The sequence below is a fragment of the Osmerus eperlanus genome, chromosome 18 (genome assembly GCF_963692335.1).
Source record: "Osmerus eperlanus chromosome 18, fOsmEpe2.1, whole genome shotgun sequence".
Lineage (NCBI taxonomy): Eukaryota > Metazoa > Chordata > Actinopteri > Osmeriformes > Osmeridae > Osmerus > Osmerus eperlanus.
Genome location: NC_085035.1, coordinates 6140529 through 6167716, shown reverse-complemented (window position 1 = coordinate 6167716; position 27188 = coordinate 6140529). Strand labels below are relative to the sequence as shown.

Here is a 27188-nt window from a genome sequence, read left to right as displayed (position 1 = left end):
ACAAGAATCCTGTAGGTGCAGCATCTTGTCTGTTTACTATTTGAGCTCTGTTCTTTCCTACAGTTAACCTTGGTGCACACATGGCTATGAAATTATCTTGGCTTGGGGTCCCTAATTGAGCCCATTGTTACTCCGCATGTGTGACTCAAGTTGTTTGGATCTGATTTTCACTGACCTCCGTCCTACTGGATGTCTACACCCAAACTTTGAATAATAGTATGATCATCAAAATAAGTTGTATTTCCCATTTCAAAAACAACAACACCAATATCAATTTGCCTGGTTCCAGACAGGCTACTATTTTTCTGAAATCAAAAGAGTAATTTAGTAATAGGTGGACAAGCACAGTTCACCAACAGCTGACTAACAAATTGAAAGGCATGCTGGTTACAACAAGTTTTGAAAATTAACGTATTGCATTATACTACTAAGGTATAAGGTAGTTCATACATATGCACTTGTTCGCTTGTACAAAGTCTTTGTGAAGAAAGGAACGGTTACAATGACCTTGATTGATGTCAATCATTTACATTCCTCACACCCCTTGATGGTATAACGGTCCTATTTGCTACTGTAATTAAACCAACCACCAAGGCACATAGCACCATTTTCCATGCCATTGCCTGGTTCCACTCTTTCATGTGCTGAGCCCTCCCGGCAGCCAATGCAACAGGAATGCCACTCAGTCAGCCTGCTGTCTGGAATCCCAAGCATGTTTGCCCTCCCTCAAAATGGATATAGAACTGGCATAAATAGCAGGTGTGTTGTCAAGTTTCAGTGGCCTGTTTGGTAACTGCTCATGTGAGTTCATTTAAAGTACTGTAGGTGTCTTGCGTGAGCTTCTGTGGCCATGTTCTCAAATGCCATGTCCCCTGCCGATTAGAAAATATGGGTAGCCTCCCATATGTCAAAAAACAGTAAATTACAAGTCGTTACAGAGATTACGGAGACAGAAAATGTGTAGAAGATGAAACATTAACAAAGCAAATATCATTATTTCATAGGAAAAGATAGATATGCAAGATATACAAGATAAGCAGGAAATGTTTGTTCCAGTAAGTTTTGCAATGGGGAGCCAATTTAGGAATTCTTCTGTGGCAAATCTGGACACTGGGGAGGGGGGGCTTGTAGTTTTGAGCAAAATGCTTTGATTGCATGTTTCTGAGATAACTGGAAAGTATTTGAGAAGTTGGAGAAGAATAGTGTTTTGATATATCCAAAAATGCATGTTATCCATTTCCTTCTTCCCTGATCCAAGGTTCACTTTGCTAGATAATTCCTCAGCAGCAGCTACTGCTCTCGGCTTGGTATGCATGTTAAACAAGTATGTTTATCTTGCTATAAAAGTCCATAGGGGACACAGGAAGAGCACCCCTTCACGTTTCTGTATAATCACACTTGACTACTGCTAAAAGACACTTAAAAAAACATCAACTTTGTTTTCATATTTTCAAGCATGCAGGCTACCAATGTAGTTGTATTGTTGAGTTAGTATTGTGGTGGGACAGATAAGTTATTTAAGCAATTAACCACGAGAGGGGTATCAAATGATGATCATAAATCGAGAAATCGATGCCACCACACCACACCGTGCTGCACCACAGCACAGTGACCCACTAAACAGGACAGAATGGGTTTCAGGCAAGTTGCACACCTTGAGCCTTGATTTAGTTTGAGTATCTGCAGTAAAGGTTCAATGTTATTGCCATGTAAAAACATGAAATACACTTTTCTACTTCTTGAGTTGCAGCACAGAATATTTCTTTCAACAATGCAAGAAACTTGATGAGAACATGCCTGCAGTTTTCCAAGTCTTCAGGACATTGCCATCTAGTGAAATTAACTAAGAATTGTGGAATTATTCATATATGGTCACCATGGCTGGTATTTATTCCATCTTGAGTGTGCGTTTTCATTGTGTATGAGCACATTTATCAGTGTGGGAAGGTGTCCACCGTCGTGGTGCAAAAGGTGGGTCACAATGACCCGAAGGCAGCGCAAGGGTTAAATCTCTTCATGTTAAGCGCATAGAGCATACATTGGTTCATGCCAGACAGACTTTTTTTCCCAGTTCAGCCTCCTACGTGGAGTCGGCCTCATTTCCCAGGGTAAAGTATTCATCAGACGGCCCAAGATTACCTTTCCCCCTTGTCAGACCTTATCTTCTGATAAGGACCACTAATATAAAGGCCTGGTACCACTGCACTCCCACTGGATATCCCTTAGAATCCTGACTCCTCTAAGATCCCCTCACCATGACTACAGCCCAGCACCAGTTACTAGTATGGTTTGTTCTCCTGAGTCTGGTCTGCACCATTGAGGTAGGTGACTTCTGAAGCGATGATAGAGCTTATGTTTGTTCTTTGTCTCTGAGATGCTGGCGTTCTACCTGGGAACAGGAGAGAAAACGGAAGTGTTGTTCACGTTCTTTTCTTCAGGCTGTATTGAATGATATCCGCTACAGCGATCACTGGGCCTCATTCACCAAATGTTCTTACGAACAAATTTGTTCTCAAACCCCACTTACGCAGTTTTCACGAAGATTTTCTGGCATTCACTAATGTTTTCTTATTTTGGATTTGTTCTTAGGTAAGAACAGAATTTACGCACACCCAAGAGCACTCTTACGCACAATTGAGAGCTGACATGTTTGCGCAAAATAAGTAGTTATACCTTTTTCGTCCGTTCTAATTTAAAATTGAATATTTCTCTCCTTTATAATTTTACACATATTTTTTTGTTTTTATAAATACACACTACACTTACATTCTGCTCATTTGTAAAGCACTTGGAATTTCCATTGTGTATGAATTGTGCTAGGCCTATATAAATACAGTATTTTACAATCGCTATGACAATGTTTTCAATACTTTTTACAAGTTTCCTAAACTCTTGACACAGTTAGCACAACATCCGTCTGTGTTGGCTATACAATTAACACATTTCTTGTTGCTTTGACACAAAATTCATAGAATAAACTCAAATCTTAAATGCTTGAATTTCTTTTACACACAAGCTCAACCAAGACCAAAACAATCGATTTTTACTGCCCATTTTACCAATGCTTTGACACTGTACGTTGGAACAGATAACATCAAGTGGAAAAAGAACAATACAGAGAAGCACGAAGAAAGAAAGAATATGTAATGCCTGCACGAGGGAGAGGAAGACAAGTACCAGGACAAGGGAGAGGAATGGGGCAAGAGAGAGGAGTTAGAATGTGTGTTGGTGCTCAGAGAAGGGCTAGAGCTAGGGTAACTGATGAAATATAGTAAATGGCAGTTATATTGCATATTTATTGCAGTAATGTCTTGTTGCAACTGAAGCCTTTATTGCAGCAATTATGTTTCTGTCTTCTTTTTTTCAATACAGTAATCGTACATTCTATAAAGCTACTCTGAGATGGGTCATTCATCTTTTGTTCTGAATTTATGCAACAAAAGAAACAAAATGCATGCATTTACTAAACCCAACAAAACAAAATGTAAAGAGGCTTCAAAAGAAACTGCATTGCAAAACACAATCTATTATCCATATACTGTGAGACCTGACACATATACTCTATAATAGAATGCAGTTTCTGTAATTTCATCTGATGTTAGTGTTTTTTTATGACATGTGCTATGATTGATTAAATGTTGCTGTTGAAAGAGAAGGGAGTTAGTGTTTTGGTAGACATGGTGTATTGTTTAGTGTATTTTTGTGTTATGAAAATGAGTTTTCGAGTTTAGTTTACAATGTGTGATTTTTAGCATGAAATTAACAGTTTTGCCAATTGTGCGTGGTAGGTGTGTTGGTGCATTAAGAGTTAAGGAAACTTGTTAAATGTATTGAAAAGATTGTCATAGCGATTGTAAAAAAACTGTAAACTAGCCTTGCTTTGCCTTCAATTCAAATCAATTATGTTAACAGGGAACGTTGCCATCCAATAATAGGTGACTTATCACTGTATTTATAGGCCCAAAGTAGGCTTATTCCGCACACTAGGACTTCACCACACAATTGCGTATTTAATGCTGCTGCAAAATTTTGCAGATCGTTCACTGAGGAGGGAACACATCTTCCTTGACCATACCGATTTATTTGCAGAGAGCGACGAGTAGGCTACCTGTTGGAACGCTTTAGGCTACAAAGAGCAGTCCTCATGGATATTTGTAACAGTCAACTGATTTCTAAGCTATGTTTTTTTGCTTACAGTTTTTCTCAGTCGCTTTGGTGCATTTCTCACATCACTATTTACATTTGCACAACAGTTAATGCAGTTCTCAAAACAATTAGTACAAACTGAAAAACCTAGTTGATAACCTGCAAAAGCGTGTCACTTTCTCAAAATGGATAGCTCATTCCTCAAAAGCAAGTATTCATGTCAATGAAAGTGTCAGTGTCATCAAGATGAAAAGTCCTGACACCATTGTTTATGAACAAGATAGTCAAATGGCTTTGTCATGTTTTCATTATGACAGTTTACTCTGTAAATGTTTTCCAATGCAAAAAAGTCAGATCTTGGTGACACTACCTGAAAATGCTCAAGACAGCACTATATACTATTTGCACAGCTATTTGAAAAATAAAGTAAAGTTACACATTACTGTATTTAGGGAGGTAAATGAGTACAAGACACTGAATATGTATGTTTCACATTTTTACTGCATATGCTCTTTGCAATTCTAATTTGTTCACAGCATTGTGCAAACTAAAAAATACACTCTTATTTACAGTTTTTCTCAGTCGCTTTGGTGCATTTCTCACATCACTATTTACATTTGCACAACAGTTAGTTCAACCTCCACAACATTTAGTCATTTGTGCACATCATAGAGCAGTTTCTCATTCCTTCCAACAAATTGCAAGTGCGTTTGGACTTGCATCAATTGCTTTCATACAACTCTCTGCTGTTTTATAACATTATCATTTGCTTATGTCATGTCAGTCAAAATTAACTATACTTGTGAATGCTGAATAGTCATTCCATATAAAACTAATAGTCCTCATTTCATTGTTTGAATCATTATATACAAAAATGTTGAACTAGTTGTCAAAATCTGTCAAGCAAATTGTTTTTTTTAAATCTTTTTTTTCCTGAAAATGTCTCCTAAATTGAACCATTTCTCTCAGGTGAATCTCAGCTTTCACTGAAGAGAAGGGGTGTGTGAAGTATCAGTTGCAACCAATGATAAGCCACTTCTCTATAATCACTGTCAGAGCTGAGTCCCATAAACCCCCACTTTACAAGCACATATGAACCAAGCAGGACATAGTGTGTACCATTTCTACAATACTGTGACACAGAAATGGAAGGTCAGCCTTGAGGAAGAGGGGTGAGGGTGCGGGGAGGAAGGGGAAGGGGACAAAACAGCAGAAGAGGAAGAAGAGGCCAAGTACATAGGCGGATCCCTGATGTTGTTGTTGCATGTTGTACTGCAATATTGTTTACCGTTGTGCACAGCTGTACCCAAAGGGAGTTTATATTTGTTATAAATAAGGGTGTATTTTTTCGTTTGCACAATGCTGTGAACAAATTAGAATTGCAAAGAGCATATGCAGTAAAAATGTGAAACATACATATTCAGTGTCTTGTACTCATTTACCTCCCTAAATACAGTAATGTGTAACTTTACTGTATTTTTCAAATGGCTGTGCAAATAGTATATAGTGCTGTCTTGAGCATTTTCAGGTAGTGTCACCAAGATCTGACTTTTTTGCATTGGAAAAAATTTACAGAGTAAACTGTCATAATGAAAACATGACAAAGCCATTTGACTATCTTGTTCATAAACAATGGTGTCGGGACTTTTCATCTTGATGACACTGACACTTTCATTGACATGAATACTTGCTTTTGAGGAATGAGTTATCCATTTTGAGCAAGTGACACGCTTTTGCAGGTTATCAACTAGGTTTTGCAGTTTGTACTAATTGTTTTGAGAACTGCATTAACTGTTGTGCAAATGTAAATAGTGATGTGAGAAATGCACCAAAGCGACTGAGAAAAACTGTATAACAAAAATAAACTCCCTTTGGGTACAGCTGTGCACAACGGTAAACAATATTGCAGTACAACATGCAACAACAACATCAGGGATCCGCCTATGTACTTGGCCTCTTCTTCCTCTTCCCCTGTTTTGTCCCCTTCCCCTTCCTCCCCGCACCCTCACCCCTCTTCCTCGAGGCTGACCTTCCATTTCTGTGTCACAGTATTGTAGAAATGGTACACAGTATGTCCTGCTTGGTTCATATGTGCTTGTAAAGTGGGGGTTTATGGGACTCAGCTCTGACAGTGATTGTAGAGAAGTGGCTTATCATTGGCTGCAACTGATGCTTCACACATTCCTTCTCATCAAAGAAAGCTGAGATTCACCTGAGAGAAATTGTTCAATTTAGGAGACATTTTCAGGAAAAAATGTGTTTACATTTTTTTTAAACTTTGTAAAATTTGCTTGACAGATTTTGACAACTAGTTCAACATTTTTGTATATAATGACTCAAACAATGACATGAGGACTATTAGTTTTATATAGAATGACTATTCAGCATTCACAAGTATAGTTAATTTTGACTGACATGACATAAGCAAATGATAATGTTATAAAACAGCAGAGAGTTGTATGAAAGCAATTGATGCATGTCCAAACGCATTTGCAATTTGTTGGAAGGAATGAGAAACTGCTGCTATGATGTGCACAAATGACTACATGTTGTGGAGGTTGAACTAACTGTTGTGCAAATGTAAATAGTGATGTGAGAAATGCACCAAAGCGACTGAGAAAAACTGTAAGAATTCAGATTAAAGTTAAACCATTTATTTTTCACTTCATCAGTTCTGCACCCTTCTCCAGATACAGCGTTCACTGCATGAGTAATTGCATTCCATGCATCGGCTTTATTTACTGCTTTGTATCCACCGCTGACTCTACTAAATATGCTGTGTCGTTTGTCGCTAACTTCTTGCAGCTGTACCTCCACTTCAGAATTACTAAAGTTTTTCTGTCTTTTGTCGAGGCCTCCACCGTTTTTACCACGTATTTTGGAAATTTCTCTGAGTGTGCACACGGCCCTGCCATCGCATGCTCTTTTATGGGAATTAACGCGGCGTTTACCTATGCTAAATAGCAGCAACGGGGCACGAGCTTTAAACTTACGACATATTGGGATTCATCATTCTAAGAACACACCTGCGAACAATTCTGCTGTTTAAAAACACGTCATGAATCACACGTAGATTTCTCTTAGGAACTTTCTTAAGAACAAATTTAAGAAATAACTTAGGAAGATATTGGTGAATGAGGCCCACTGTTAGTAGTGTCTGTTTAGCTTGGTGCAGAAGAGTATAGATGTTATGTACAGTAGAGATTATGTCAGGCTCAGTATAGGAGGTGTCATGTATAATTGAGATGTCATGTAGAGGTGTCATGTATAGTAGAATATAGATGTTGTGTACAGTAGAGGTGTCATGTAAAGTTGAGATGTTATGTGGAGTTGTCCTGTACAGTAGAATATAGATGTTGTGTACAGTAGAGGTGTCATGTACAGTTGAGATGTTATGTGGAGTTGTCCTGTATAGTAGAATATAGATGTTGTGTACAGTAGAGGTGTCATGTACAGTTGAGATGTTATGTGGAGTTGTCCTGTATAGTAGAATATAGATGTTGTGTACAGTAGAGGTGTCATGTACAGTTGAGATGTTATGTGGAGTTGTCCTGTATAGTAGAATATAGATGTTGTGTACAGTAGAGGGGTCATGTACAGTAGGTCAGACGAGGTGTCAAGTGTAGTAGATGACATGTAATGGGCAGTAAGACTGTGAGGCTGACGGTAGGTTGTCCTGCTGGTCCATCCAGGTGCGGGCCGCTCCATTACTGGGGGAGTGGTCCACGGCTGGTCTCGTCCACCGGGCCAAACGTTCTTTGCTGTGGAGATGGAACACCCTGAAGCCTGTTGGAGCCAGCTGCAGGGAGCCCTCTGAGTGTGGAACCAAATACTGCAGGTAAATCTTGTGCCTATAAAAACACGGTTTGATTGCAATATGGGCTTGTATTTCATGCATGCTGTTTGCTTCCACAGGAGAAATGTCTGCAGTTTTCGTGTCTTTTCCTCTTAAACATCTGCAAGCAATGGATCTCAAGGCTAATCACCCAGTATGGAAGAAATATAATTTCAACCGAATAATGGAAAACTGGAGAACAATGACTGATTATGCATGAGCAGAGGAAGCGATGTCCAAAAACGAAACAGGAAAAATGCTGCTTTCTGAACTGTCTGGTTAACCATTCTCACACACTTACTGATCACAGTTTTGTACCAGGTACAGCATTGTCTCAAGCAAACAAGCTGTTGTCCCTGTACGTACCAAAGATCAATATCCACGTGTCTTATCAGTAACAGCACTAAACCACTGGATGTTACTTTATCTGTCTGATCTACAATGTTTGATGAAGGAAATACAGACATAACAGAAACAACTTGAAGTACATTGAGTTTATTGATATGCCATTTGTAAAATGTGTGGCAATGGAGCCTGTATTTATTTGTAAATATGTTACATGCTGGAGAGATTGTAAATATTGTAAAACTTGTGCAGATGCTTTTTTATGTTTGTAGAAAAAGTGCAAGTACAGTTCTTTTAACAGAGCAGAATTACGACATGCTAGATAAATACATATCCTGAAGCATTTAAGACAATAAAGATTATTTTGTTAAACAAACATGGGATACTGAATGGAGCAATAACATTAAAACCCAAAACAGTAATGAAGTATGAATAGGTAGAAGCCCCCAAATTCTAATTGCTGTAGTGTAGTGACAAATGTTCACATTCTAATTACGTCCACTGTTGTGTTTTTACAAATAGAAAACCTGCCAGTTTAAAATACGGTTAAAATATTGTTTGAGGTACATACATTTGAAATGTTCTCTGAGTAAAAGATACACATCTTTGAACAATCTAATTGAGGCAACTGGTTCTAAGAACTTAGATGGGACACGCCTCACATGTATCTGGTTTCCCTTAGAATGGTACTGAAGGACCGGTATATTTTTCAATTTACTCACTACAAAACTGACCACATCCTTACTTGGAGGTAAAATGTTCGATCAGGGTAAATTTTTTTCAGTGCAGAGGACTCATACATATATCAGTACATTACAGGATAACTTCTTCAATGTGTTCAACAATCAACCATTTCGTTGGCCTCACACTCTCATCATAACATCAGTGATCTGAATGCATTCATTCAAAAGTTCTCAGGAAACATGTATGCCTATAATTTGTGGTTAGCTCGTTCAGTGGGTAACTAAACAAAGGACCAAATTTATCTTATGGCATCGAACACACCGATATGGATGTTCACTTGGAATTGCATACATAACTCATAGTGGCAATAAAATAAAATCAATTTATTTAACAACATTTTGACAAATCCCATCATCGGGCTGCTGAGCCTGCAAACCAGTAGTATAAAAATATTAGTGACATTACTGTGGTTGTGTAACAAGTGCACTGGGCCACAGTGGAACAAAAGTGAACTTATTTCAGCACATTTCCAGATCTTGCTGACTGTCTGATATCATACAGTACAGTGCAATTTCATTAGCAATCTCTGACAGTCAGACCTGATCCTGACAGCCGGCCTATACGCTTGCCATCTATGAGATCATACTGAAAATAAACTCCCCCAAATATCCTCACACACGCATCATCATTTCAATAATCTCATACACACACACACACACACACACCCTCACACACAGTATCGTATCAATAATCTCTTAACCTCTTCCCTAAACCTTCACCATTATATCGGGTTTTTGGGTAAACTTTGTTTCAGTTTGAGCATTTCTTACTTGAAGTTTCTGTACTGTTGATTTGGAATAATTTGTCCTCCTGTTTGTTGACAGACGGGATTCAGGGGGGGACACTATTCATGTCAAAACAGGTCTCCTATAAACATTTCAGAACTGTTGCCTTACAATTGGTTTCAAATAAAATTGGCATTTGAACTGAGCAATCAGATATACAATATGGAAATGTTAGAGATTTAATGATAACATTAGAGTATATACACCTAGAACAGGAGGTTGACCTTTCAGTCACCTACTTATAATAGTTTGTGTTACACATTACTGTAATTAGTTTGTGGCAGGTTATAGCAGAAATCTGACGTGTTCAGCCATGACTACACGGACTGTGGAGCTAGGATGAACCAAGCAGAGGCTGGCGCTCAGCAGGGGTGCTCTGGAGAAGGATAAGAGAAAAAAAACAGCCAAATCATAGTTTGGTCTTCAAATCATGCAAAACAGTATACTTGCTATGTGTTATTTTGGAGTTGAAAAAATAATTAAATCTAATCTATATATATATATATATATATATATATATATATATATATGAAAATATAATTAAATGTAATTATGAAGGGCTTGGGTGCTGGTGGAACAATATTAGAACAACAGAACACCTCACAAGCCTTCATACAGCTTTATGGCCGAGTTACCTACACCGTGACGACCTCTCACCTTGGGGACTTGCTGACGACACATCAGCATCATGAAAATGGCCCCGAGGAGGATCCCCACGCCAATCAGCATGAAGGGGACGTTGACCACCACGTTGCCCAGAGTGACCACCACCTGCACCTTTTTAACGGACTCCTCGTCGATGACAACACTCTGCAGGGGAGTTGAAGGAAATCGTGTTGACGTTCTACATCAGAGCTAGGAGAATTCTTTTGGCTGTGGAATACCTACATACCCCGTTGAATGTTTTTGTTCTAGCCCAAGTTAAACCGTTTTCTATACAGGCATGGGTATTGAGGTTATTACCTCATTGAGAAACAGCACAGGAAACACCACTGTTCCGACATTTCCGGTTTGGCTATAATGAAAAGAAGTATCAACATTACGATGGGATACAAAATCAGGGTAAGGGATTTTCACAACAGACATGTTTGACCTGTAACACCATAGTACTGACTAACCACAGAACACATTTTATTAAAAAAATACAAATAGAAAAAACGGATCACTTTATTGAAACAAGGAAACTTTTATATTTATTTACAAAGCAATGTCTTTATAAACTTGTATCCTTGTTGAGTTGTAGATGTTCTGTCTATGATACATGCAGTCAGCTGACCCTGCCACATGTCACCTCGAGTTGGCCAGAGTAGCTTTTAGCTTTGTGCATCACTTACCTGCAACAAAATGGCTAATAAAGAAATAGCAATAAAGCCCATGTAAAATATCAAACGACTTTGGACTACACTTCAGAAGTGGTGTTTTTTTTGGGTTTTTTTGCAATTCAAATAGTGTTTGTCACGTTGCTTATGCAAAGAGCCCAGACTAAACAAAGAGTACAATGCCATCAGACAACCATGATACAATTATAATTATGCTTTTGTTCTTACTTACTCACCCTCTCTCTTAGACCCTCAATCTCTCTCTCTCTTATTTGATCTGTAGTTCTCTTAATTGTTTTGTTTAAATCCTGGCCATCTCTGAGCTTTGACCGTCCAAAGTTCAGTGATGATGGCATGATTGATCTACCATACTACTCATGACACGTCAGCAAAATGTTGACCTGTCTGAGGGAACTTTTTGTAAGAGGAATGCTAGAGATGGTCACAGAGAAGCGTTCCTTGGTCTATTTTGGAGATCGGCACTCGGGGTCAACTGAGCCTTCTCTGGTCAAAGCTGACCTCAAGGAATAAAAACAGGATTCCAACCAATCCATGTCAACAAGAGACAACCAACCGTATGGTAACCGTCACAGGTCTAAACCACAAAACATGTGACCCTGCCCCCATCTCTCTGGAAAAAGCAGAGTTCAGAGAAACTGAGATGATTCATCATCTCTCTGTAATGTCAGAGTTCAGAGGCCAAAATGGCTGGGTTTCACTTCCTGTAAAGTCAAAAAAAAAACTTCTGCCTTTTCCAATTCTGAATTGCTCATTTAATGTCTTACAAAGTTCACCTCAACTAGTTCATATAAGTCCCTTGTCTTTCCCCAGACTCATTGTCTGTGTAACAGATACCTTGCTTATGTTGGACAGTGGGATTGCCTACAAGGAAGACTTGGGCTGTTTCCCCATAAAGACTCGGGGAGTGGGAGTTTACCTGAACGTGCTGATTTTCTCAACGAAGACGTTGACCTGGAGTCGTTTGGCCGCCTGTAGGATCACACCTGTGAGCTGGGAGGACACAGCACAACTGTTTCAATTCACCTTTTGAGACACAAATGTCTCATTCCCATTGAAAATATGTCATTAGAACAATTAGCTTTAAATACATCCATTGAAGTTGAATAGAGTCCTTAAATATCCGTGTGATGTTTCCAAAGGAGTTACAGTAAACCTGATCATTCAATAAATGAATGATGCGCTTGGAGCAATATCAAACTCTTCCCGCCTTGGACTCTCATAGTAAGAGACCTTAGGTCCTCATGGACTTTGAACAGGCAGCAAAAGCGTTCACAGTTTCATACACTAAATAAATGCCAGTTCTCCATGAGGTTAGTCTGACTTCGAACACGGGTCAGGTAGACATTGTATATGATATAAAAAATAAAAATAAACAGTTAATCTTTATTATGTCTGCACCCTGAGTGTCCAAGCCAGCTCCCTTGCCAACATCAACAATAGTGCTATAAAACTGGGTTTATCAGAGGGGCAACTCCAACATGCTCCACAGCAGTGTGGGTGTTTCTCACCTTGTTACATGGAAAGTATGGAGCGATTACTGGAACATTTAGATACCTTATTGACATGTTTCCATTTTATGTATTGTAATGTTTTTATATTAAGACCCTTTAACCAATGATTATGATAAAAAGGCACTTGTACCAAATCACATTGACACATAATTAGCTGACAGCATCTAACAAAAGCCCACACCCCCAACAACAAAACAAACAAAAAAAATAGATATAAAAATATAGTTATTAAGATAACGTGTTAAAATGCACCTCTCACAATTTGCAACCGCCTTCCATCCCCTCAAGCCAATGGGCTGAGGCTGTGGAAATGTTGAACTGTGTGAATGTGTTGGTGGGTCGTTCCCCCCCTCTAGTGGTAACACAAGGGTACTACCGGTTCATGTTCACAGTGGAGGGCTCTTACTGGGTTCACGTCAATAGTGGTCTGATGCCGCTCCTTGTTAGGATACATCCCAAAGACGCCGTTGATGTACTTCTCATCTGCCTGGTAGAAATGTGGCGACGACATGATAATAGGCGCCCCTAGGGGTGAGATGAGACCACATCCCAGTTACCTCACAGACCTCAACAATTCGAATGGCACAACGGATCCGACAGCATCATTCTTTGTACTTTCAACAAGGATTATTTCAGGCATTTTAAAATAGTCCGATATGAACCCCATCATGAAGCTCGTCGAGTAGAAGAGCGTAAACGGAGGCTCCAGAAGCCGTGTCTCACCCTGCTTGCAGACACTGACGTTGAGCAGACCCGAGGACAGACATTTCCCCGGGGGCACGCAAAAGCCTGCGTTGTCAGGGTTCACCGTTGGGCTGGCAAACACCCGGCTGGGTGGCACGAACCGGTAGCCGGGGAGGCCCCTCACACTCACCTCCTCCTCGAACGTGGCAAACAGAGACCTGACAAAGGGAGACACGGTCTAACACACACATCTTTGTAGAATCCAAACAAGTGTTCCCCAATATGGGAGTTGAGTTTACCTCAGCTACCAGCCACTAGCTCTCAGGTCACACAGCTAGTGCTTGATGCACATTCACAATCCTCATTGACTTTATACAGTTTTGACTTTCTCGCCATGTTTATTCCATGAGTCAGCAATGTGTCTTATACACAACAATAAACAGCCTGAAGAGCTTCCAAAGCTGGGTTTCAGTAAACTAAAAGCTTATCTTAAGTATTGACCTCATTCCACAGGATAATGCCAAACTGGCCGTGTCCTTAATCCAAGTTGCAGGCCTGGATACATTTAATTTGGGCAAACGGAACACTAGAAATCCCACTGGCTATGTGAGGCATGAACTCGGAGATGTTCATGTCAAAGATGGAGGGAAATAAACCAGACCAGGGGTCACACACTTTTAGTAACACTAAATTTAACTGCCTTTGGGGAGGTAGCAGAATCCTCTCAGAAGTGGTGTCCCACAAAGTGCGTTGGGTAACCGAGTTACAGAGTGCTGGGTTGTCGGAGGTGTGAGGGGGTTGAAACGGCGCCTGGACTCCCACCTGCAGAGGTCCGACGAGAACATGTAGAGCGTCTCGTTCTTGGTGATGACAGGATGGAAGGAGGCACCGTTGGTGCCGTTGATCATGTTGCACTCGTCCGTGGACCACCACGGCAGAGAGCTGACCAGGGAAGGAGATCAACAAGCACACGTCAACTCCACTCATCTTCCCTCAGTCTAAAAACTTCTTCGTCCATTTTGAATTTCTCAATGAAATACTTTCTGAAGTGACCCTCATTCTGCGATTGACAGTACATCCTATGGTGTAACACGGTGCCTAGTGTTACAACAAGATTGTTTGTTATTGATGAGACTGCCCCTCATCAATTATTATATTCTCAGGAGCTTGAACTTTACGAGAGACTTTACCTTTGACCTTTCCACTGCTCCACCTTGGCAAAGTCCCTATAATCCTGTTGGCCAGTCAGGAAAACATACTCCCCGTCATTGGTCGCGTTTGTCTGAGCGAGGAGAAGAAAACAAAAGAACACACTTCAAAACCATGCGTCTGTTTAAAATGAGTAGAAAAGTATCAACACCGAAGTTATAACTGCGTAATATGTCATCAAAAACAAGGCACTGATTTAGAAGCAGTTTGTTGATATTGTGAATCTTGTATAAAGCGTGAATAGAAGTTCAAAGCACACCTTGTAGAAGAGGCCAAACACATCATCTAAATCAGGCTGGAACAATTTGAGAGCCTTGAGCAATCCATCCTCATATCCCCACAGTAGCTCTCCAACAGTGTGTGTGCTGAACAGTCCAATATTATTGGACTTCATGTATGCCATGATGAGATTGGCTATGATTGAATGATCCTTGAATTTCTCCATGACGGTCTAGGAACAAACACAAATAAAACAGGCTGCTTAAAATTCCTGCAGAAAAGCGTCGAGTGCATTAGACAGATCCTCCATGTAACCATCATGTCACAGTGTTCAACTTGAAAAGAGATGCATGGTTTTACTTTACACATAAGCAAGAGTGCTCCTGCAAACCTACCAACGCTGGGATGTTCACTGTCCTCATTAAGTCACTTTCTAGGCCTATGGACATGTTGGCCTCAAATATGTAGGTCTTTGTATTCACAGCCGATACTTTCGTCCCGTTCTCCAGAAAGGTAATGTCCTCCATGGGCCGATACTCCCTGTGTGAGTTAACGAAAGTTAGGATAGTTGGTTATGGAAAAATATGCTGATATAGCATACTTGGGTAATGTGCTGGTAAGGCAGACAAGAAAAGAACATAAAACAGAACGATAAAGTTTTTAAAATGTCATTGACCTAGTAAACAAATGCAGAACCAGTGGCGTCTTTGAAAACCTTCCGTGCTGTTCATATGATGGTATAGTTATTGATATAAAAGATACTCAGTAAGGTCTTTTAAGACTACTGTACAATGGGGCCGCAAATAACGGGTGAAAGTGTGAAAGGGAGGAATCACATGACTGCTGCAACGAAACAATTGCACAATAAAAGTGCTTGTCATCCCTAACAACCACAGTTAGTATTGGTTCCCTTCCATATCCCTGCAAATGTTGTTGTTCAAACCCTGTTCCACAGTCACTTGCCCCTGAATACAAGTAAACGTGCATGGATCAATCGAGACTGAATAAAATATTCCCTCTTGCCTTTTGTAAGGCGATTCAATATATTCCTGTTATATCAACAAGGAGGCTGTGAATTGAACATGAAGTGCAAGAGAATGAGAGAAGTCAATGAAGGGTGCACTGTACAGAGGACAATTAGAGTTTAGGTGATACTTCTCATCTCACCTGTATGTGTAGGGTCCTATCTCAACCACAGCAGGCCTGTCTCCATCAAGCACCTCTAACGGATTGGTCAAATTAAAGAAGTAGAACTGCATGTAGACAGGAGGAGGGGGGTTTTCCCATGCATCGAACGCCTCAGTTCCATTTCTCAGCACGATTTCCTGGGGATCCGCGTGCAGTACGTCAGTCCATATAAACGAGCTAGCAACTACATCTGTGGCTCACATTCAATACAAGATAGGTTCTGCAGATAAAACATATCTGGCATTTGATCCTGATTAATAGCCATACAATACTTGCACTTGGAACACTTGTTTTGGTTGGTTCCAAGCAACGATGGCACCCGATTGCATGAAAAATTATTCAATCATGCTAGATTTAACGCCTAAATCATACCAGATGTGACCAAGTCAATGAATAGCACTAGTTTAAACCAATACATGTGTACAACCAAAATGACTAGTTCGTGGCTACAACACACAGCTGTATTACCAACTTACTCATTTAAAACAGTGGGTTGTAGATAGCGACCTTGAAAAGCTAATTTTTATGAACATTTAGCTTCACTGAAAAGCTGTCAACTAGTTCTAGCTTTGCTAGAGCTAGTAGTTGGATAGCATTAGCTTACTGTACTCTTACCTTTTCGATTCTCGAGTACAATAAATTTTGGAAAACCTCTGCCAATACTAAAGAAATTCCTGTTATTAAAAGTAGAATGGAAATGAATCCGACACTGTAAATGCAGCAAAATTTCATTGACATGGCTGAGAAGTTGCGTTGCCCTTTAGCTTGGGTGCTTGTATTGTCACCCAGATGACGCTTTAGTTTTGTTTTGACAAGAACGCAAAGATTGTTTCCATAAACGAGAAGACTAAAACCGCCCCTAATTCTGTCTCATTACAACGGTAACTCTTTTTGGTCCAGTCTTCTATAGATTATAATGTGCTTTTTCCTAAACTATCTAAGGTACAGTCTTGCGCAGAACATGTTCCATAAACCACCAAGAAGGGTTAAGGCTATGATAGGATCATCAACGTAAGCGAATAAGTAAAAAAACAAAGGTGTTAAGATGCATTTAGCCGACGACTAACCACCATCTTTGCCTCACGTGACACATCACCTATGCAACTTGTTTACACGTCACGATCACGATATTAGTGATGGGCATTCCGGCTCTTTTTCGTGAGCCGGCTCGTATGGCTCAGCTCACCAAAAAGAGCCGGCTCTTTTGGCTCCCGAACGGCTCTTTAAAAAATACATGTTTTTAACTATGAATTTGACTATGATGGGTGTGAAAACAATTTGAATTAAATTATGAAATGAAATTATACTCGACCGTAACCACATATCTTTAAAAATGCATTGATTTGTCATGGCTCTCCTCCGAGTTTTGACTACTCTCTGACTGTGTGTGAGTTGGCTCGGCCCTCCCTCATGCAGGATTGACAGGAACAGAATGTGAGGATGATCGTGTGCGCCTTTAAGCCTACAAGTATTTTTTTGTTGTTCTTTGAATTAGTCAATTATTTTAAATACAATTAAAATTCATTATTTCATAATCATTTAGTTTTTATAGGCTGTATTAATCTATTAAAAATAGAGTCGGCTCTTCAGATATGCGAGCCAGCTCCCGACGTTCACCTTCAAGAGCCGGCTCTTAGAGCCGGATCGTTCGCGAACGACCCATCACTACACGATATCATGCTTTTTCCAGAGAATGTCTAATATATCCTTAAACAGGCTCTGCTTTTCCTTAAAATAGTCTACTAATACAAAGCTAAGATCAGGTTGTGTTCACGTGTAACACAACCACTAGCCTGCATGTATTAATTTATCGTGTTTAGAACAGTCAGTAGGCCAAGAAGTCAGGAGGTAAAAATGATAGAATATTAAGTGGATCACATTGCGTTCCCTCTAATATCAACCTTTCCACTAGATGGAAGTATTTGCACATTTTGTAACAATCAATACTGCATTTGTTTCACAATATAATTTGTCTCAACTGGAAACCAAATTCGAAACCACATCCAATTTCCTATTTTCCGTTGGGACTATAAGAAAATTTAAGTGGAGATACAAATGTGATATACATAAATCACATTTGTTAACATAAATCACAAAATAGCATGTATTTGATGGCCCTTATACTGTAAAGTAAGGATTATTGTCCATGATCCAGATAATTTGAATTAGGCATTAGCCTACTCTCTTCTGATATAGGCTCATGTAAGTGAAATGTGGCAACTACGCTATTGTTTTCTGTACTTTTCAGATCGAAGAAGTCTTGATTGAATCAGAGATCAAGGCAGCGAATTTAATTGGCAGCTAGCTCACCTGATGCAGAGCTGTGCCGCAACAAGGGGTCACATTCCAACGTGCACGAGGCAGAGGAGAAATAGCAGCACATTGGTCACCAGATTTGCTTCAATTTAGACACCGGGTGTGTTGATCGCTGAAAAACACAATGGCTATCAAGAAGAGTAAAACGGTCGCTCTTGAAGGACGCGGTGATTTGACTTCATTATTTTCTTTGATGGGAAGGTATGCTCCGGCAGCGGCTTTGACTGTTTTTGCCATGTTGTCCTTATGGGCTGCATTCATCATATACAGAACCATAAGCAGTAGAAGAAGGAAGGCTGGTAGCAACGTGCTTGTAACGGAGAAAGACGCAGTAAGCCCAGAAGGGATAACACCGATAGAAGAGGAAACCGAGTCGAGTGTGGAGTCAACAGGTAAAGATGCAATTTAGTTCATAGCCTTATGCAGTTTATACCATTTTAAAATTGATACAATTTCAATGACGGCTGCAGATTTTGTACTGGGGTTGATAATGTGTTCTGCGTGGAGAGGTAAACTGTTGCGATGTAGGCGTTCAAACCTGCACACGTGCTTAAGTATATCAATGTTATAATGCTTGTCGTTGCCTGTGACTGAAAGTACACGTTGCAGTATTTTTTAAATGAGTTAGGCTAAGCCAATACGTGAAACCACAAGCCGTACAATGAATCTCCATCCTTATCAAATCGGAAAACATTTGAAATGGTTTTGAGCGTTGTAATGTATCCAGTAGCCCTGTTAATGCGCGTCCCTATTTTCATCATTCTGTTCCAGAGCCCAGTGATGAGGGGCTGCCAGAGATGATGTGTAGCAAAAGTGAAAGCAATCTTATGGAGACCAATAGGAGTAGTGATGCCTCAGAAGATGAAGATGCTGATTGGCTGCCCCTTGAAGAGAATGATCCTGGCTTTTTACCTGAACACAACAGTGAACTGCCAGAGAGGTGTCCTAGACCTAACCAGGCTATCCATAACTCAGACCAACAGGAACCAGCCAGTGACTGTTCCTTAAGTGGCAAGACCAATGAAACTGGATGTCTATCCAGGATGGAAGTGCAGTGTCAATCTCAGCACAGTCTGAAAGAGTTTAGCCTTTGTTGGCATTGTGAAAGTACTGACACAGAGGAGCCAGGAATACACCATCCCCATGCTTTAGACAAAGGAGAGCCGGAGGAAGGACCTGATCATCTCCCAGAGCTGGAGAATGGCGACGGTGATCTCGAAGGACTTCAACATGGCCAGGTATATGTGAATCAGGAAGTGGAGATTTCCAGTCATGAGTTGACGGCAAAGGAGAAGGCCTGGAAGACTGGTGCCATTGTGAAGGATGGTAGTCCCCATATTCCACATGTCAACAGAGACCAGCGTATGCATTTATGTGTGGAATATGTTAAACAATGTGAAGTGTCAGATGCGTACTTGCCTGATGAGTGTGTCAACGACCCAATAAGTCAACACATTGATTGGCCTGAGGTGGTGATTGGCCCCCAAGAACCACTGGTTGACCAACCACGACTGAAGGACAAGCCATATGAAAGTCTGGAAGAAGATCCCAACCAGGACAGTCTTCATGTCAATGTGATCGATCAACTGAACCAGCTCTTGGAAGAAAGTGATAGAAATAGTCTTGTTCAGTTGAGTGCGCCAATGGAGGTTCATAATGGTCTTATTGATGAAATGGGTGAGCAGATATTTGAGCCTAGAGTGACCGGTTTTAACAATCAACTGAGTGAGCTGACAGAGGCTAGAGTTACAGTTACCAGTATGGTTGATCAATTGATGGAACCAACAAGGGGGAGAAATCCTCTGGTGTTTGAGAAAGTAGAGATGGTTAAGAGCTTGGATACCGAGGAAGAGGTATGTTATGAGAAGACGGAGATCAACATCATGGAGGCCACAATGGATAACAATGAATGGATGACTGTCGACATCACAGAGGAGACCATGAGGATAGTCCCTTTAATGACCAACTCGCCCTTGGCAGCCCTACCTGCGAGGAAATGCCTTCAAGAAGATGAACAGGACACCAATAATATGCCAGGGGATATGAATGACCCGGGTTCAACCGATGGAGACGAAGGGAATAAGAAGGTTCTGGTTGTTCAGCCCCTCCCCCAAACGATCCACGTGCGCTTCAGTGTGCACTACCTCACCACATCCCCTTGCCAAGTCCTGGCCGTGACGGGCGACCAGAAGGAGCTAGGGAGCTGGAAGAGCTATGTTCCGCTGGAGAGGGCCAAGGATGGGTTCTGGGCCAACTCAGTCAGCCTGCCTGCGGACAGCCAGGTGGAGTGGAAGTTCGTCCTTGTGGAGGATGGTTGGGTCAAACGATGGGAGGAATGCAGCAATCGCCACCTGGAGACAGGCCATGGGCAAGACGTTCATGTTCGCAAGTGGTGGGGCTACCTCTGAGGAAAAGACAGGGATGTAAAATGTAATAACCCAGTTAAATTTCAGTTAACTTATTTACTTCCTATTGAAAATGGTTCAAACTCGGTTTAATTTGTTTTAGCAGCCTAGTTTACTTACATAAACGTCCTTTTGAAATGATGCAAGGGTTTACATCAGTGCAACTTTCGAGGACAATTAGAATCATATTTTTATACAGAAAGGTTTCCTAATTCAATGCCTTTACTTGGGGATAACCATGCTTTAGCAATAATACAAATATATGCAATTTGCACCTCTTAATGTCAGTTACTGCTTGTGGAGTTCCAGTACAAAGCTTGAATTAAACTCCTGTACAGCAATCAATAATGCACAAGAGGCACTTTTGAAAATTGCAATAATAATCCCAGCTATAATTACTGAGGGGAGTAACGGGTATATCCTTTTTTATTACTTAAACTGTGCTTGTTTTGACACTTCACTAAGTCAGCGTTTTGATATTCATATGTTTTTCCAAGTTTCCTTTTTGTTTAAATTCATGTTCTGTCCTTGCAGGTTTGATTGTGGTGCCTACACCTTGGTGTTAAAATTCTTGCTGTTTTTTTTTTTCAATTTTGAAAAGTTGTCACTTGATTTTTTTTCTCTCTTTGAACACTAATTTATAGAATTGTCTCGATCTAATGTTCTCCTAAAATTATATATGTATATGTATTATATATGTGGTGTCATGCTACTCTTGTGTCCTTAAGGTGAAGTTGTAGTGTGTGTGTGTATTCAATAAAAACTATTTTACATGAATGCCAATGCTGATTTCTTGACTAAAATATTGCTTTTGTTGAGTGCATCTTAAAACTAGATATGAAATGCATTGCTTTAATGTAACTAACTGGTTCTATTTCACTAACCTTTTTATGGGATTGAACACTGCATCAATAGGCAATTTGTAAATGTATAAAGGACTTTCTCCTTATTTCAAAGTGTAATAGGAAACATGTTGAAACAAATAATAGTAAACAATAGACATCAACTTGTCTTAGGCCTTTCAAAGTATTCAGTGGCCAGTATAATCACCCTTTTCAGGGACTTTCACGAGCTGCCCATCCATAGAATTAGTGTCTTTATTTTGTTCATTTTAGCTGAAGCAGACATCACAGCCTCACAGATGCTGTTCAAATTGTTTCACCTCACTGAAAATCTGTCTTGAGAAGGCCCCACAAGTTCTCAATTGGGTTTAAATCGGATAAGGGGGCCAGGTCATTTTTGAAGCCTCTACTGGCAGGCCAAACAGGAGTACTTAGATCTTAGGTCTTCTTAAATGCTGATGACTTATTCTTGGACCACTCTTTGAAGAAAGTGTCTTCCAGAAACTGCCAGCAGTTTTAAACAGTTCATCTTCAGTCCATCTGCAACCTGAAAAGCTGCAACTAGCTCATCGATAATGATATCAGCCCGACAATATTATTCCACCCCCACATTGATGTTGCTTGACTCGAATCGGTGTTAATTGTTGAACCAGCCGCGGGCCCAGCTGTCTAGTCTATCAAAGACTAAGAACCTGACACCTTGAACTTCTCAAGACTCCAGAAGTAGCGTAGCCAGGTCCGACCCCCCCCCCCACACACACACCCCCTGCCTGGGGGGGTTGACTTCCTCATTTACATGTCCACCCCAGATTTCTAATAGCTTCCCCCCCCCTCACTTTAAGAAGGGATCCCCCCAAAATAAAATTCTGGATATGGTCTCCAGGTAGGTTTCACTTCTGAAAAATGGTGGCACTGGATGCTAAAGGTTTCCTGGTGGTTTCACGTTTAATTCTTCGCAGGTCTTTTGCTGATGATTTTTGCCTTTTATTCTCAGCATGTTTTTTGTGACCTTGACTATTGTTAACAAACCACTTGATATTATATCACAAATATGCCTAATAATTATGGATGTCTGAACTGAAGGTGTTTGCCTCTATAAGCCACAGGTTCCCTCATCAACAATTTGGCATCACCTGAAATTGATTATACTCAGTTATTCAGATTGATGTGGTTTGGAACTGGAAACGTGTTTGGAAAAAATATAAGATCAGAATATTGACTTGGCAAAAATATTTGCATGGCGTGTATACTCTACTATATATTCTTATAGTTAAACTTTGATAATTGGAACTAGCCCATTGCTATACTGTCTTTTTTCTCTTTAACTACAGTAGTTTTAAAATATTTAGGCCTGATGTTTTCTGAAAGACCTGGCTGCTTTGGATGAGGAGGTTCATGCAGGATTTATTAGTCTATTCTCTGCCTTAACCCTTGTGTTCTCTTCGGGTCATTCTGACCCATCAGTCATTGTGACCCACCGTCGTATTGCGACAACTTTACCGCATACAAAAACAAAGTGAAGCATTTTCTTTTAACCGTTGGGCTGTCTCAGACCCCCCACATTGCGAAGGTTAAAAGAAAATTATTTGTATTTGTTTTTGTATTGGGTAAAATTGGGTAAACACAACGATGGTTCGTTATGAACCTTTGGGTCATGTGACCCGAAGGCAGCACAAGGGTTAAAAGCAGTCTTTATCCGATGCAGAGGTCTTTCCACTCCCGTCTTAGATGGAAAATGTCAATGTGATTTAAACCTGCTCTTGAGTTATGCATTGATTTCAATGTCAAGTTGCCCTCAAGTTACCTTTTAGTTGCTTCTTTTTGGCGTCACATAAGGTACCGCAAATTATTTGTAAATAAATAGTTTATAACAACATAGAAAATCTGAAATGTATGCGTCCTGAATATGCTTCTGATAAAACAATTACCTGTAGGTAGCCGAAAACGGTCTAATAGTCAGTATTGGGGGAAAAACTATCCATTCCAGTAGATGTTCATGTTAAACGAGAATGTGTATTCCTTTATTTGAAGAGCTCTCCATCTTTAATGAATTCTGTGAGAGACATGAGTGGAGCATTCTTAAAGTGTTCTGCCAGCCCTGTAAATGATTAATTTCATCTGCACTGAGTGGGTGCGTGTTATGGTCTGACTCCAACCGCTAAACCTGGAGTTGTACACTTCCCCCTTGGCCTGAGTAACCTGGCTGGCGAACCAAAGGGAAAGGGAGTTGTCTGTATCGCTGTTGGAGAGAGACCTGATGGTATTTACAAAGCTCAAAGGGCAAGGGAAACATTCAAGGGCAGTGCAGGATTTGATTTGGCATTAGTTCAATAACCTAATTTACAAAGTTTGGAAATCAATTTTTGGGTTGTTACTTTACTGCCTCGTTTCCATTGACACTCTTAAGGGATGGTAAGAGTGTTGTCCAAGGTGACACCTGATCTGTACCATCTACAAACTTGATGTAAACGTATGACCGTACAACAGTGATGATAGGTAGTCTGATAGTCTGCTGAAATATCTGTTGTGCTCATTTGAGAATGGAGAGTGTGCATGCTCATAGGGGGGCTGTGTTCAAGGTAATCCTTTATTTGGACACTGAGCTTACTGAGCAGACATCAGTGACACAGTAGTGTCGGTTACACTTGTCAGTTTGCTGGCTGAAAGCTCGGGTCAGGACAGAGTAGTGTTGACATTCAGTGAGGCATGCTGGACGGCCCGTGATCTCCTCATACGAGGACAGGCTGTAAATTGAAGTGTGAGATTCTTGTTGTCGGACCATTTGACCCCTTTCACTCTGTGGAGATGAACAGAACTGACACATTTACGTGGCACCTTTTTACTTTTCTCAAGTCATTGTGTGTGTGTGTGTGGGTGGCTGCATGCATGTGTTGTGTGTAGAAGATAACTGCTGTGTGAAATCCCTAAAACAGGTACAATTCCAAAGGAAATTATATGAACATTTGAGAATATTTGAATCATATATTATGAAGCTCTTGTCGATCATTGTTTTAAAGAACTGTGTAGAGTACTGTGTCATAATGTTACCAGCCTTTGAGGAGGACTTTTAATAAAACATACCACTCCTCATAGTGCAATATCGCTATGACTACCACTGACCTTCAGTGGGGACAGTCTATAAAAAGCTGAACCACGGTGAAAAGAAAAAAAAAAAACAGGACACACAAATAGAACCAACAGTATGACTCTCCAAAAGAATTCCTTTGGTGCCATGGTTTCAAGTACAATGAAATGCAATGTCCAAATTTCTGTTTAAAGGGGCTCAATCTGCAATGGGAACACATCAGTGTTTCCAAGAAATGACCTGGAGTTAGAGCCACTTAGTCAATGATGTCACATTTCCCAAATGCACTGCTCCAGCGCAGGCTCTGTCAGATTTCTTGAGTAGCGTACAGGACATGGTGTGATCCCTCCCTACTTACGCCTTTCAAATATCATTATGCTGTACCCTAATCATTATAGACCTCTCCATGACCTACAGTGTAGCTCTTTGTACAGCAGGTGGGGCTGTTGGCAAAAGCTAGTGTCAATGTTGAGAAGTAATGCTTGGATTGGGGGAATGTTCCCTTGTTAGACCAGGATAACTTTAAGTTAAATTAAATAATTTGATATCAGTCTCTTTAAGCCATCCATTGAAGTCACATATTTACCATAATGCACAAATTCTGTCGCATTTGTAAAATAAATAAAATAAAATTTGATGAACTTGACAGATGATCCACAACAAATTGACTTTTCTGCAGCCAACCAGATGATAACTGTTGATGACTGTTCTTTTTGATGCAAATATATTTCATAAAAAAATCTGTCTGTGTTTCAATACTGCCCCCCTCTGAACAGTGGTATCTGGTTGGGATGGATAAGAGGCAACGTCCCATTTATATAAGATGCAACCATATTTGTATTTCTTCATTAGGGCCCACAGTAAATGCTACTTTTTACATGAGGTCATCGGGACATGCTTTGACTTGTAGCAGATGTACAGTAGGGAGAGCCTCAAACATGATGACGTCATTAACTCACCATGGCGCCCACTGCAAACACGTGTGTGTCGTTTAAACATGAAGTCTGTAAGGGCCATTCTTAGGCCATACGGGTGTGTTTTCGACATTAAAAAATTTAATCTGTCCCAATTGGACTTGAAAAGAATCAAAACATGGCTTTTGCCCCTTGTCAAATTGCCCCCAGCTGTCCAGTTAGAACAGGAAAATAAATGCCCAGTCTAACTGTGAAAACATTCTTTCTCTTTTACCACAGGACACCAGAATCTAATAAAACGGAACTCTATACCCTTTTCTTCCCTTGATTGCACCCCACTGAAAACATTCGTCTGAGAGATTATTTGTCTCTGAGATGACTGCAATTAATTTTCATCTTGTGAGGCAGCACACCACCTCCTCCTCCTCTCACCTCAGCTGTGGGACTGCTGATCTCTGAGAAAAGCCGAACACTCATAAAACTCAACTGTTACTGACTGGTGTATGAAGACCAAACAATGTTCCGAAAATGGGACCCTGCTTTAAACTCAGAACCCTGCACATTGTTACCATGAGACATTCCTGCCGTGGGTATCAAATGACCTCATGTCTGTTTCAGGGGCCCCTACAGGGTGAGACCTCATCATTGCCACATTAAAATGATAATCAGTCATCCTTAACTTTGAAATGTTCACAAGTCATCCTCGACTTTTCTCCTTCAAAAAGTCTTGAATGGATACAGTATCTGGACTGTAAGTGAAATATTTGATATATAACTGAGTGATATCTGTTTACAGTCTTTGTAATAACACAGATCTAGATTTTGGGGGGTGAGGGAAATCTCTCTTTATTACGTGTCATCATCTCAATTGTAATTGTCAATCAGAATATGGATCATAATCATCACGAGGGACACATAGACTGGCACCGTGGTAGAATGTTCCAGAGCTGTAGCCTTCATTAACACTGCATCAAGAAGTATGTTCATCAAAAGACAGCATCGACTGCTGACACTTCAATTAGCACCTCCCTGCTCATAGCAGTAGAGAGGGGCCTGAAGCTTTCTGACCCAGACTGAGGAATCCCCGGCCCTGCCCTGCCCTGCCCTGCCCTGCCCTGCCCTGCCCACCCCTGCCCGGCCCGGCCCTGCCCTGCCCTGCCCTGCCCTGTTGAAACACACCCTACCCAAGAGCTGATACTTCAAAAGAGTGTAGGGCTAAGTACTATAAATAAATAAAAAATGGAGATCCACTTTTTTAACGTGAGAGCTTGACAGTTTTGCTTATTGCAAAACCACCTCACATTGTAGTCTAGAGAGGATACTGCCAATAGGGGCACAATAACATAGGAATGTAGACCAATACTTCCTGTTAGACCAGTACTGATGCACTAGTGAAATAATGAGTGAATCCCATTAAAGTATTCAGTCTACTTAGAAAAATGCCACAATGTATTGCAGACATCATACAAACCTGACCTCAATATGAGAAAACACCCTCCGGGTGAAAATACAATATCTGAGCCTTTTCATCTGTAAATTATTAAAGTGTTGGGTGTCTACGATTCCTTTCATGGATTCTCTGCTCAACAGGTATCTTTACACTTTTTGGGGTCGACATAA

The 27188-nt window shown here is 40.4% G+C and overlaps 3 protein-coding genes across 3 annotated transcripts; 2 read left to right on the top strand and 1 right to left on the bottom strand.

Annotated features, from left to right (window-relative positions):
- The first annotated feature begins 2233 nt into the window (after window positions 1–2233).
- On the top strand, window positions 2234–8467 carry LOC134038446 (liver-expressed antimicrobial peptide 2). The gene is made up of 3 exons (XM_062483805.1): window positions 2234–2321; window positions 7839–7984; window positions 8062–8467. Exons 1-3 carry the CDS (start codon window positions 2256–2258, stop codon window positions 8096–8098), a joined length of 249 nt encoding a protein of 82 aa, XP_062339789.1. The 5' UTR covers window positions 2234–2255; the 3' UTR covers window positions 8099–8467.
- A 905-nt stretch (window positions 8468–9372) lies between these two features.
- On the bottom strand, window positions 9373–17078 carry scarb2c (scavenger receptor class B, member 2c). Its single transcript, XM_062483795.1, has 12 exons — window positions 16622–17078; window positions 15986–16143; window positions 15214–15358; window positions 14859–15050; window positions 14581–14672; window positions 14213–14332; window positions 13430–13608; window positions 13113–13231; window positions 12112–12185; window positions 10819–10870; window positions 10513–10665; window positions 9373–10231 (listed from the first exon to the last, which is right to left on the bottom strand). The coding sequence occupies exons 1-12, from the start codon at window positions 16742–16744 to the stop codon at window positions 10190–10192; spliced, it is 1449 nt and encodes a 482-aa protein (XP_062339779.1). The 5' UTR covers window positions 16745–17078; the 3' UTR covers window positions 9373–10189.
- A 1249-nt stretch (window positions 17079–18327) lies between these two features.
- stbd1 (starch binding domain 1) lies at window positions 18328–21398 on the top strand. The gene is made up of 2 exons (XM_062484467.1): window positions 18328–18714; window positions 19094–21398. Exons 1-2 carry the CDS (start codon window positions 18447–18449, stop codon window positions 20728–20730), a joined length of 1905 nt encoding a protein of 634 aa, XP_062340451.1. The 5' UTR covers window positions 18328–18446; the 3' UTR covers window positions 20731–21398.
- Window positions 21399–27188: the final 5790 nt, after the last annotated feature.